The sequence below is a fragment of the Lynx rufus genome, unplaced genomic scaffold (assembly GCF_022079265.1).
Source record: "Lynx rufus isolate CCGP_SWC_20201006 ecotype Redwood Valley unplaced genomic scaffold, mLynRuf1.p SCAF_32, whole genome shotgun sequence".
Lineage (NCBI taxonomy): Eukaryota > Metazoa > Chordata > Mammalia > Carnivora > Felidae > Lynx > Lynx rufus.
The window spans coordinates 4,314,854-4,328,017 of record NW_025814848.1 but is presented as its reverse complement, the minus strand read 5'-3'; the positions used below and the strand labels follow the sequence as shown (position 1 = coordinate 4,328,017).

Below are 13,164 nucleotides of genomic sequence, written 5' to 3'. Positions count from 1 at the left end.
GAGCCTCCCTGACCTACTTCACTGACATGCTACTACCCTGCAGCCTCACTTATGGGGCCACGAGTCACAATCTCTAGTCGCTGGGATCAGGAGGTAATCGCTTCCCAAATTAAACACTGGGAGCGCACGCGGGGTGTAGCCTGCTCAAGTCTCTTAGCTGTGGTGCGGCCTGAGCTCCCGCAGACAAAAGACCCTGCGAGCACACAAGTCCTATGAGCACTGCTGTCAATGTCACAGTACACACAGAGTAACATTCCAATAACATTTCCCCCTTCTGGCGTATTTCAGAAACCTGTCAAATCTGGATGAAAATAACCTGTATTTGAGAGACACAACATCTCATGTGAATGAGAATTCATCATCTACCACCCTTCACGGCTGGGATATTCTCATCATGTGCGGTGCCACCTGGAGCATTTTTTTTTTTTTTTCCTTAAACAGTTATTTCAACTCCAAGTCCTGACCCAAAATGAGGCACTGGAACCATCCAGGGCTTCCCCTGGACGCGGGCAGTTCCCTTCCATACCCGCGGAGTCCAAGCCCCCTAGGAATGTGTGGGATTTTGCCGGCTTTAAACAGCACAGGCAGTCCCAGTACATAGTCCCGGTCAGGAAGTGGCGTGCGTCGTCCTCCTCAGCACCACGGATCGCTTCATCTTCCTGCCGCTCTCCCTGGTGCACGAGTGTTTTATTTACTTGCCGCCCCATCTCCGAGCTCCTTGGCGGCTCTTTTTTAAATCTCTGTATCTTGGCATTTGGTACAGTGTCTGCTCCACAGTATACATTCAACAAAGACTTAGTTTATTAACAGGAAACAATCAGTGACAGAAAATGAAGAAAATAATGCAATATGGTCACACAGAAATTACACCAATGCATTACAAAGTAAGCAAAAGCAGCAAATAAATGATGAAGAACAATGGTTTCCATACAAAGTTAAAAAATACCAAGAACATGAAAAATACCAGTTTAGGGGGTGAAAGAAAAACTTGACATGAACATTCTTCTGCATTCTGAGTGCTTCTGAGGGGTACCTTGTGAGCTAAGACGTGGACAGGTTGTGCTTTGCTACATCAGCAGAGTTGCAAGTATAAAGCAATGGGGAAGTACGGACCTCTTGCCCCTCCCCCGCATCTCACTGTGCTGGAGACCTCCCGACTGATGGATCAGAGGGAAGCTTCTTCCCCGGTTCCTCAGTTCTTACGACTTCACAGTAACAGAAAACACAGATACGGCCTCCAGGGGTGGATTCTGAGTGAGCCAAATGGCAGCGACCAAACTCACTGGATACAGTGGGGTTTGGCCGGAGCTGGGGAGTACGGGCAGGGGAAGCAGGTCATCTTCAAATGATGGACATCTTTCTTTTTGGAACATTTCACTCCTCTGTCCTTAGTAAAAGGACAGGGACCATCTCATGGGTGTTAACGAACATGGAAACGTGGTACCTGAAACAAACCCTTGTATTTCCCCCCCTGCTCACTCAACAGTGCTCCACAGACCGTTCACTCCCGCCTGAGCACCTCTCTTCCGCACACAGGACAGACCTGCAGCGCCTTTAAAAGCACAGACGAGTCTAAGTAACTCTCCCTCCAACAGCAGTGCTTCTAGCAGGTTGTTCTTTTACTGTCCTGACAGAAAGTCAAAAGTATATAAAATATTCATGTAGTTTGAAATTCAAAAGGCACAGAAAGTACACAATGGAAAGCAGCCTTCTTTTCCCGGCCTAATTGTCCACCCAGAAGCAAATCTTGAAAATCTGTTTTATGCACATACAATTGAGCTACTCAACACACATTTTTTTCTTTTTTCTGGACAAACATTAGAACACTCTTCAGGGTTGACAAATGAAATACATGTCATCTAGTCAAATGGGCAATCGCTGGGCCCCATTCACACAAACACTGGGGTTTTATCTAAAATTCAAGTCTCTGGATGTCCTGAATTCTATTTGTCAACTCTGCTACCCCTAAATTACCATTCACACTGTTCTGCATCTTGTTTCTCTGCTTTTGCCTTGTTTAATTTGAGATATAACCCAAAGTTTTCCTAGTACCCTAAACATTAAGAGAAAACAAGCCCTTATACACAGAAGACCATGTTTTAAAGAGCACTTTTGTTCTTACCCTATGACAGTTCTACCCTTCCAGCTCTGCTTTTGCCTTTGCTCGTTTCCCAGGGTGAACTTCTGGAAGTTGGTTTCTGGTACGAAATATGGTCTGCCATACCACTTACAAAAGGGGGAGGGATGCGTTCATTTAAAGAAGGCCGAGCCACAGAGCGTTTCTTGTGTCCCAGGGGTGGTGGGAAACTGAACGTACGTTCACATCCCCACAACTTACACTTTGGTGAATCAATGCAATGGTTAAGAAACTATCAAATTTTTGAAGCTTACTGAAACAGAGCTTAGAGCGTATTTTCACTAACTATTTAGAAAAGCAAACAAACTAGCTCCTCTTAAATAAAAATGGAAAACTAGAAACACTCTGGTCAAACTTGAGGAGTATATACTTTTTTTTTTTTTTTTTAATACACAGCAGGTTAAAAAAAAAAAAAAGGAAATGTTTTCTCCTTCCTAGTGCTCCATAACTTTACAGTATGAAATTAACAAACACATGAAAACATTAAAGAATCCTTTTCAGGAATAAAAAAATACAAAACACACAGTAAAAACAGGTCTTAGACTCTATGCATGTAGAAGTATCAAAACAGGTGATAAACATCACTTGCTTCAATGTTCTTTAAAAAGAACAAATGCAGAAGTTCCCAGTTCGGTTAATAACCAATGAAAATGTGTACAATCAGTTTGGAGGAAATGCAACAAACAGAAGATGCTAAAAGGTGGGTAAACTCTATACAGCATGGGAGAGCATTAGAATGTTACATTAACACGTAAAAAAATAACATTCAAAATATAAAAACAAAAAAAGAAATATTTCCATAAAACCAAAAACTACCTGTACTATGGAACGTCACAAAGACACACAAATTTGAGAAATTCTAAGTAAGAAAGTACATCTTCGCTAACAAGAAACGGATTTCAACCAGGAGAACAGAGCCAATCCTGGAAACGTCCTACAATGTGGTCGTAACATAAGCTGAGGGTGGATTCTCTTCCCCTTCAGCCTCCCAAATGTTGTCAGACACACACCACTGACTGGGACAGCCCTCCCCGCCGGCATCACAGCCAGGGTGCGTGACGGCAGGGCACCCGCCGCTCCTCTGGGCCTCACTCTTACCCACCACCCTCGCTCTCTTCCCGCCCCTGTCCCCTCCTCCCCCAGCTTCTCCCGGCTTCCTAACCTGCCTGGGCAGAGGAGGGGAAGGATAGGAATACCATTCCCGCCCTTCTTCGGCCGCAACCTCTTAAGACTTAACCCGAATAGGGGAACCAGACGTTCCTATAAAAAACGCCTGTATTAAATGAAGCGAATGCTGCATACGGAGCGCTTACTGATCCGGATAAGGTGACAGTACAGTCCATTTCTTAGCATCAAGTTATTCGTATCAATTCAAAAACTCATGCAGGAAACGTCTGGTCAGGTAACACTGTTCTGCCCAAGACGTCCACTAGCGCTCTAGTCCCAGCAGTAGTAGGAAGCATAGCATTACCTTCGTAAGTGTGATAGCTGTAGTAGGCAAAGTGACTCCTTCTCCCTGGGACTAGGCGCACATGCACGGGGCCCAGGTGAAGGCAGCACCGGCAGGACAGAGGCCATGCGGAGCACGTGAAGAGGGAAGGAGGAGAGAGACAGGAGAGGGTGAGCTGTAGGAGGACACCTTTCAAAGGGTGAAAAGCACATTTCTCCCGCAGTTTTCGGGGCTGTGAGGACAAGACAACAGCGCTCCAGGCAGCGTGTGTGTTAGAAACCAATGCACACTGTTAAGGAAACACCAAGACATCAGGTCACTGAGCAGAAGAGCAAGGGTTAGTTCATCACATAGAAGACGACCACCCAATGTGGCGGATTCCTTCTGTTAAAAGAACACATTTAAATCCAAATCAAAGAATAAAAGGGCTTTTTACCACCCCTCCATCTCTGCAAAAGCCAGTGAGGACAGTATGAGCACACACCCACACCTCGGAAACACCGAGCCCGGGCCCCGCCTTGTGGATAGGTGCTTGGTGGGTAACACGTCCGGTGGAAATACAACACTGATCTGTTCAGGACAAACCCACATTTACCAGCATTATTTCCTCGTAAATGGAAACGAAATCCACCTCAGTCAGCATGCTGACTGCTCAGCTAGTAATAACGTGAACTTGCAGGGCCCCCGGGGGCTCAGCAGGTTGGGTGTCCGACTTCAGCTCAGGTCGTGGATCTCACAGCTCATGAGTTCGAGCCCCGCGTCGGGCTCTGGGCTGGCAGCTGGGAGCCTGGAGCCTGCTTCGGATTCTGTGTCTCCCTCTCTCTCTCTGTGCCCCTACCCACTCGCATTCTGTCTCTCTCTCAAAAATAAATGAACATTTAAAAAAAAATTAAAAAAAAACAAAAAACATGAACTTGCAAAAACAGCATGGCCCAGAAAACACAGCATGGCTTCGGCAAGGAAGGCCTCGGCCCGGCTCTCGTCTACCCGGGGGATCGACCGTGTGGCCGATGTGAATCACAGGCTCTTGTGGAACAAGGGCGAGGGAGGCGACCTGGCGGGCAGCCCAAGGCACTGGGGAAGGAGGTCAGACCACAGGGAGGCACCTGAGGGCGGGGACGGCTCTGGTACCTCGCCCTCCCTGGAGCAGAAGCTCCGTCAAGGTGGGTAACGGCAGCAGGGCGCCAGCAAGGAGGGACACACGCGACCGAGAACCCCACGCACGCTGCGCCAACATCTAGAGAAAGGTTTCTCTGCAGGGTCTATTCTCGTCCCACACACATGCCTACAAAACTCCTTTGTGTTTAACAGGGTGACTACAAACATGAAATGAGCAGGGAAAACAGCAGTTCTCACTAGAATGTCAGTGGTCCAGGTCTCATCTGTCTTGCTGTGGCTCTACCTCAGAGGCCCTGACCAGGGAGGTAAGTATACTTACCTGACACGTGGTAAGTATCAATAAATACTTGTGAGACAGATGCACGGATGAATGCTCACCCCAGCTCTGCTCCCCATGCAAACCCCCTTCCCACTGTCCTCTGAAAATTATCCCATGTCAGCTCTTTATCGGGTCCCTCCAGACAGACACTCCTGAATCCTCAAAAATTTAGGTTTGGAGAAAACCATTAGCTTCCAGCATGCGATGCAAACTTTCAAAAAGCAGACCCAATGATCCTAGAAACTTCTAAGTTCCGACACATCGGCTGGCCCTCAGATGCCGTCACTGCCTCAGATGGCCACCGTGTGCACACGCCCTCTGGTCGCACAGCAATACCGGGCCAGGGCTCCAAACCACAGCGACAAGTTTAAATGAACTTTTCGGTCAGAGAACCGAGGGACAAAGCAACACTAACACATTCCTCACAAACAGTTCACCGATTCTGATAACTCCTCAAACATAACAAGTATAAAAACTACCACTTACAGCACACCGCCACCGAGCATAAGTTACAGAGCATCGGCCCAAACCCCACTTTCCCGCATCCACAGAGCCTGCCTGTGCCACCGGCTGCGGGACCACGTCTCGTAAACACCAACGCTCGAGAAGCCAAGAAGAGAAGGACAGAATTCCTGTCTGAGCAACTCCAGACGACCTACACAGCCACTTGGGTTTGCAGCTTCTTCTGTAATTACTAACTGAGCTTTATCGGAAAGCAGTCCTGGGCACGAGAGCGCAATCTCTGTTCTTCAAAGCATTTCAGAATACGGGGGACCCTCCACCATTTTAAGCCGATGAATAAAAAAGGATATAGTTTGGCCGAACGATCAAGAGGTCATGTGTGTATTTATATACATCACATACACGCACATTTTACTCTACATCCAGATGTGTGTATAAAACACCTCTGTAAGGACGTTCATATATTTCTTTGCCTCTAAGGCTAATTTAGAACAGCTTTAGAGAAGAGCTCTAAAAAGAAACCGAGCACTAACATCAAAAGAAACCCAGTCTGTTAGCATTCTAAAACCAAATATCCTTCCTCTTCTAGATGGATTACTGTTCTGTTCAACTTAAAGGTACTCTTTCTCACACTGTTCACACATTCAACAGGACACGTATCCCACGTGTACCTGCTTGTATTAAATTTGCCCAAAGAGTACATTCCAGTTTGTCATTTTTAGGAGACTAAGTATTTTATAAGGTTATTTTGGGAAAAACATTTTCTAAAGAAGTGTATCATTTATCCTTAAACACCTCATACTCACGGTTTTAAATTTTGTTTTTCAATATTCATTTTTATCCACGTCAACTTTATTTTTATGCGTAAACATACATGTCCCATATAACCTCAAGGTTCTGGGTTGTTTTGTTATTTTTTTTTTTTAAATGTCATCTTATGAGAGTAACTTTTTAAAAAATAAACGGTCTAAAAAAGGTTTTCAGCCAACTGAAAGAGTACTTAAATACAATTCCTTACAAGTAAAACATTTAAAGCTGAAACAACATGCACCGATCATCCTTCTCACCTGGGCTGAGCTCCACCAAGTAGGGCAATTTCTCAGGCGGAAGTGCTGAGCCGTAGCCGGAACCCTCGGCTCTCTCTTTCCCTTTCACCAACTTCCCGTCGACATGTTTCTTCGTTTTCTTCGGGACGTAGTCTGGCGGCCTCCTCTTCAACTGAAAGACTAAAACCCCTAGAACAGAATGTTGTAAATCATCAACCAGACTGAAACAGGTGAGGATGGCTGAGTGACTGATGGCCAACTCCCCTAAGATTTATCAGGAAAATATAACTTAATAACATCTGTCAAGGAATGATCGAGTGAAGGTTTACTCAATTTATACTTTTACTCAGTGGAGGAAATATTAGTCACTCGTATTCTGAAAAACTCTGGTAGCCATGTGCAAAGATTATTTTTTTAATTTTCAATGTTATTTTTGAGAGAGCGTGCAAGCAAGCGAGCACGATGAGCAGGGGAGGGGCAGAGACAGAGGGACACACAGAGTCCGAAGCAGGCTTCAGGCTCCGAGCTGTCAGCACAGAGCCCGACGTGGGGCTCGAACCCACAAACCAGGAGGTCATGACCTGAGTTGCAGTCAACACTTAACCAACTGAGCCACCCAGGCGCCCCTACAAAGATTATTTTAAATCAATGACTACCCAAGCATATTACATGCTTGAAAAATACCAGAGCATCAGTTTAAGAATAAATGAATGCTTATATTGGTAACTAACCCTATGATCAGTTTACACACACACACACACACACACACACACACACACACACACACCCCACCACCACCACCACCACCACCACCACCACCACCACCACCACCACCACCACACATACACAAATACATACACACAAAAATGTTTTTAGTTGATCTGATTTTTATTTAATTCAACTGAATTAACTCAGAATTCAAAGCAATCTGACTTTATAATACAGTTCAATTTTAAACAGTCTAAAGAAAGCACTAAGCACAAGTGTACTTTTTAAACTACCAACATACATTCAAGCACTGATAGGATGAATTGGCAATAAATCTTTATGTCTTTACTACACAAAGGTCCTCCACTGAACGACAGTTAGCTTATCACGTGAAACTGAGAGCAAAATGAGACTTTATCAAAACATAGCTTTCAACCTTCCTGCTCTGAAACAATCAGCAGAAACTGAACAGTGAAAAGTCTGGTTTATTATCTGAAATGACCGAATTACTGACAATCTTTGGGGCTGCAGGTTACAGTCCCCCCTGTAATCAATCCGCCCACCTGGTCAGCACAGACAGGACTCCGGCTCCTCCTACCACAGCGTGACAGCCCGCTCCGGGCCCACACCCCCGCTGCACGTGGGCTGAGTGTGGCCCTCAGGACAAGGGACCAGAGGAGCCATTCAGCAGGTCTAGGGAGGAGGGCACAGACAGCCACGCCCGCTCTCCTGCAGCCCTGACAGTGTCACACAGCTGACATCTCAGGCAGAGGTTTAATGTAGCATATGAATGATTCTGTAACAAATAAAATTACCCTTTACCTCGGTCAGTTGGCCACTCCCTGAAGATCTGTAAAGGACACTCGTCATCATCGAGGATCGTTTCTTTAGCACCGTTTTCATCCGAATGCTGGGCTCCAGGAGGCAGCATAACCTGAAAGGAACAAATAATTAACTGTGACGACACCAGGATTCAGAAAAAAGAACTTCCTGTAAATAAAAGTCACAATAGAATTAAACGGACCAAACCCTACCACCAATCCTCAAACCACCAATCCTCAAACCACCAACAAAGGTGGAGGAGCACTGCGGGGAAGCGGCTTCCAACACGGTTCGGCCTGCTGGCTGTGCCGCGTCTACTCACTTGCCTCTCTGGCCCCCCAAAAAACTAGTTGAGTAATTGTTTTGTTTTGTTTTTTTTTAAACAAACTCTTATGGAAGGACTGTACGTACTGGTCAAATTGTGAGCAATTTCCTCAGGAAAGATCACTCTACTGTAGCTCAATCTCCCTGGTCCCTAACCCACTTGCGCACTATCCGGTCATCATTTTTACAAAATAGTTTCATCTAAGGTGGGATCTCTCAGGATAGCCGTCACATAACGACAAAACAGAATAGCTCTTTCTTGTAGATAATAGCTTTATGATTAAATTTAATCAGATCATTTAGATATACTACAGGGTTATTCACGCAACAGATGTTTTTAAGTGTCTGGTTTAAAATGTTGCATTCACGACGCTCTTAAAATTCATCATGCCATAATACTTTTTACTTTATGTTTTCATGGTAGTCAAACAGTTCTCTGGATAACTTGGGAAAGCCCCAATAATCCAGAGCAAAAATGAAGGGGACGGAGGCCCAGGGACCTCATGCACCTGCTGGATCGGCCCACCCTTCATTCAGTTTGAAATACTAACACGTCACAACACGACTACAGAAAGTAAAATATGAGAAGCCAAGCCAGTGGCATCGGAACATTATTTTCAACGTCCAGTACTGCAACAGAGTTCTGTTCCCAGGCCCTACCACCTAGATACAGCCTCACACTCACACACCAGATGGATGAGACTCTTGTGCAGAAGCCTACAACATCTCCACACTGCTTCAGATTACCTTAAAAAGACAAATGCATTACAACACACCCTCTTGCTAAAGTAATTAATCTTTCCTCGTACTGCTTTGTACTGAATTTGGTATCTTGGGCTTAGAACACACAGTTCAGGACCTGACCTTCACTCCTCTTTTGCGTCCCGATCTTTGTCACACACCCTGGTAGATCCGGGCACGTAGAACTATTCAGAGCTCTCAGAGTAGGCCATGAATTCCATACTTCCGCGATTTCTTGGGCCTGAAGGCCGGTGACCCACTGGCCATGTCTAGCTCAACTACAGCTCCTCCAGGAGGCCTTCCCTGATTGCTCTCATTTCAACACTCCATGTTTCTTTTCTCATTCTTGGCTTCTCTGTAAGTTCCTTTAAAGACAGCTGTTGTTTTTGTAACCTAGCAGAGTATCCAACAAGACGAACTTAAATATTTGTTGAATAATTAAACAGCTAGAACAACGATGAGTATGGAAGAGCTACATATCATGAAGCTAGCAAGATGGCAAGCCAAGAAAGAAAACAGGATTAAAACGATAATCACCTCCATACTGCCTACGAGGCAGAATTTGTAAGGATGTGATAGAACAGAAAACCCAAAGCAGGAGACCCTCAAAAGAGATACAAGTGACCTCAAAGAGGCCTGTCACTACAAGCCCAAAGCAGGCTTTTACAACCTCATGACCCTGATTAAGGTGCCCTTACACTTCTGAAGTTCATCCGTAAAAGTACAGCAGAAATGAAGGAAAGGGAAAAGATGATAAAGTTCATTACCATGTATTATATCGAATGCACCTTTACGCGGAACTGAATATATTTAGTGGTCCACGGTCCCCTGGCAGACACGTAAGCAATCCCAAGTACGGAGCACAAGGTCAGGCCCCGGTAACCGAGCTCCTGCCCCGGGTGACCACAGAGTAGCAGGGGCAGGACTCTTACACTACTGATTTACTGACTTTATTCTGACCAGGAACACCGTTTATAGCCGCTGCTGACCCCAAGTATAAGGAGCGCGTATCCAAATCCATCCTTATCCGTGGGCCCAATCAGGTGCTTCCCGTGGGTACAGCAGTTCTCACCACGCGCTCCTCAACGGAAGGCAAGGGTCTCCAGGGCCCAGCACTACCGCAGGGTCTCCTCTACTTCAGACTTCACTGCCACGAGAAAATGCACCAGAATGTCCTGGATCTTCAGGATTTTCCCTCCAGAGGGAATACACGATTACCTTGGCTACCTGCTCTCCCGACCTGACCCGAGGCACCCCCCCCTCCTCAAAGTATGGTGGAATTTCAGGTCATGATACAGTTTCTCTATCTATGAACGCTAATAGCCAGAAATCCAGTATAAAATATACTTTTGCACGTCTGGAAGCATGGTTTCTCCTTCGAATTCACCAATCCTAGTTCTTACTCTTCCCTAGTAAGACCAAAGAAACGAAAGAGCACATCAACACCAAACGCTCGTGGTCACCTATCTTCCCCACCCCACGGAGACACGAGCTTTGAGGTGTTTCGTCCCCATTCCCAATCATGCAGGATCACTGTGAAAAAGTGAAATACAGAAAAGCCCAAGGAAGAAACGAACCCCACTGTGAGAGAACTATTTTTACGACCACGCTTTTGGCAATGATCTTCACCCATCTACCTCACGTAAGAGGCTCCCATCGGCATCACACGTGGTATCTCAAAGTCTTCCATCCCCTGCCCTTCCGCTCACGTCGGCGGGTAGTGAGCTGGAGCGTACCCTTCCCACTCATCCACCTTGCTGTATGGTCATGGACGCACACACAGGGGCTCACGTTGCTTCGTTTTATTTTGTGGTAATTGTTTTTCCAAATAAAGGGTGTTTTATAAGACGGGTTTAATCCATCATGTTTCACAGCCACAGGTATTCAACGGTATGGATGGGCATCCCTTTAGTGATGGGTGCGGAGTCTGCTTCTTACTACCTGCTGTAACACACGGGAATGAGAACAAGTCCTCACAGAAACACACTTGGGAATTCACTAGCCCCTTGTTTTAGATAGACCGTAACACTTATCACCTTATTTATGAACACCATTCTCAATCTCGAATGCTACGTCCACTCTGAAGTGGGTGCTCCGTAGGATGACTGCACAGAAGCCCTCCAGACCCTCCTTCGCCACCACTGCTGGGATGACCTCCTGTGCTGGACTCTATTCTGGGAGCCTGGCTGGATCTTTCCCTTTCTTGGCCCACTCAGCCCATCTTGCTGGAGAATACCCTGCGGTACCTTTTTGAGAAAGGCTGAATGGATGGTAAATTTGGCCTTACGGGTTTTGAAAGGTCTTCGTTCCATGTACCTACCATTTGACAATCTGGACTGGAAACCATTTCACTCTGAATTAGAAAGCTACGTGTATTCCAGACTCCGTGACCACTACTGAAATGACTGGCAGCAATCTTGCCCCCAATCCTTTATATGCGACTTGAATCTTTCTCCTTGGAATCCTTGTTTTCTTTTCTCTAGTTTTCTACAATTTCAAAATAATATGCCCTGGTTTGGATCTTTTTCAGTAACTGTACCATCATTCAGTGGGCCTTTTCAAACCAGCAACTCAAACCCTCCCGTTCTGGGAGATATTCTAGTACATTCCTTTGGTAACTTCTCTCTCTCCCCACGTCCTCTTGCTTTCTCTATCTGACCCTCCTTTAGGTAAGTGTTAGGTATTCTACTGCAGATCTAACTTTCTGATCTTTTCGTTTTGTTCTACACTTGGCATGTTTCCTTACCTTTATCTTTCACCCCTTTCACTGATACTTTTCTCCTATCCCTTATTTGCTTACATTTATAAATTTCTAAGGTCTGAGTGTCCCTTCTTACAGGACTTATTTGGTCTTATTCCACAGATACACGGTCTTCCTTGTTGTCCGAGTCTCTCGGTTTTTGAACACTTCCGTCTGCTTTCTGTCTTATCTCATCTGTGTTCTTTTGCCTGTTTGGGTTGGTCTTTCGTCCCAAAGGTGTTTCAGTGTCTGTTGAACCTTGGCCATCCGTTCACGTTCAACAGTGAGTCACGAGAGAGCTCAAGGTGAGGGCCGTACGTACGTATGTGTGCACGAGGATTCCTGCCAGGAGGCCTGAGTGAGGTTACTGGACCAGCGCTTCCACAGGTCCGTTTGCATACACATCCTTCTCACGTGGCCAGAGAGTGCCTTCTGGGAGAAGTCCTTAAATCTTCTGGCCGTCAGCATCCCGGGCAGAGGCTTCCGCTCCACCCTCCCACTTTCAGTCAAGACCCTTGCTGTGCCCTGTGTGCCCGTTACCCCCAAACACAAGGCCTCCTCCCCATCAGGTCGACCACAGCCTTCACACGGAGACAAGAGACAGCAGTTGGAATGGGAAGGAAATCTGGTGGAGTCCGCTGCTTCTGGAAACTTTCAACCCAATATGATTTAGCTCCGCTTTCAATGTGGACTCGGGAAGTGCTAAAGCAACTCATTCCTGGGTCCGCGTGGGCTCGTGACATGGGCACTAGCAAGCTCCTCCCTGGCGGGTTCTCTCCGTAGGCTTTCTGCGGCCCAATGAGCAGGACACCTGTCACCTGCTTCTTCAGAAATTCACTAACAACCCTATCTTCCGCCATCTCTCCTCTCATTCTCTTCGTTCTTGAGCACTTACACAGGTTTTTATTTCTTTGTTGTCATTTTAATGGGAAAAAAAACCTGTTCTCTCATCTATTTTCAGCTGACAATTCAACTATATTTATCAAACTACAAATCTACCAAACAGTGTTTCCAACTGAATATAACTTCTTAGCTTTTCAACAAAATTAAAAGGCATAAAACTCAACAAACTCTTTTACTTAATTCAATCTAGCTAGTAAAAGAGGTCTTAGACCTCTACTCTGAGCACTACAAAATACTACTGGGAGCACAGAGATCACACACACAGAGGTGCACTCTGTCCACAGCCTAGAAGACTGGAGACTGAGGACAGGGTGTCCCCTGACTTATCTAGAGTCCATGCAAATCCAGTCACAACTCCAGCGGGTTCTGTGCAGAAATGGACAAGCTGATTCT

The 13,164-nt window shown here is 45.9% G+C and overlaps 1 protein-coding gene across 1 annotated transcript in view; it reads right to left on the bottom strand.

Annotated features, from left to right (window-relative positions):
• Positions 1–13,164, bottom strand: part of AFDN (afadin, adherens junction formation factor) — a 105,552-nt gene that overhangs the window by 74,142 nt on the left and 18,246 nt on the right. Inside the window, 2 exon segments of the mRNA XM_047093170.1 lie at positions 6,555–6,722; positions 8,064–8,175. Of these exon segments, the coding sequence (XP_046949126.1) occupies positions 6,555–6,722; positions 8,064–8,175 (280 nt within the window).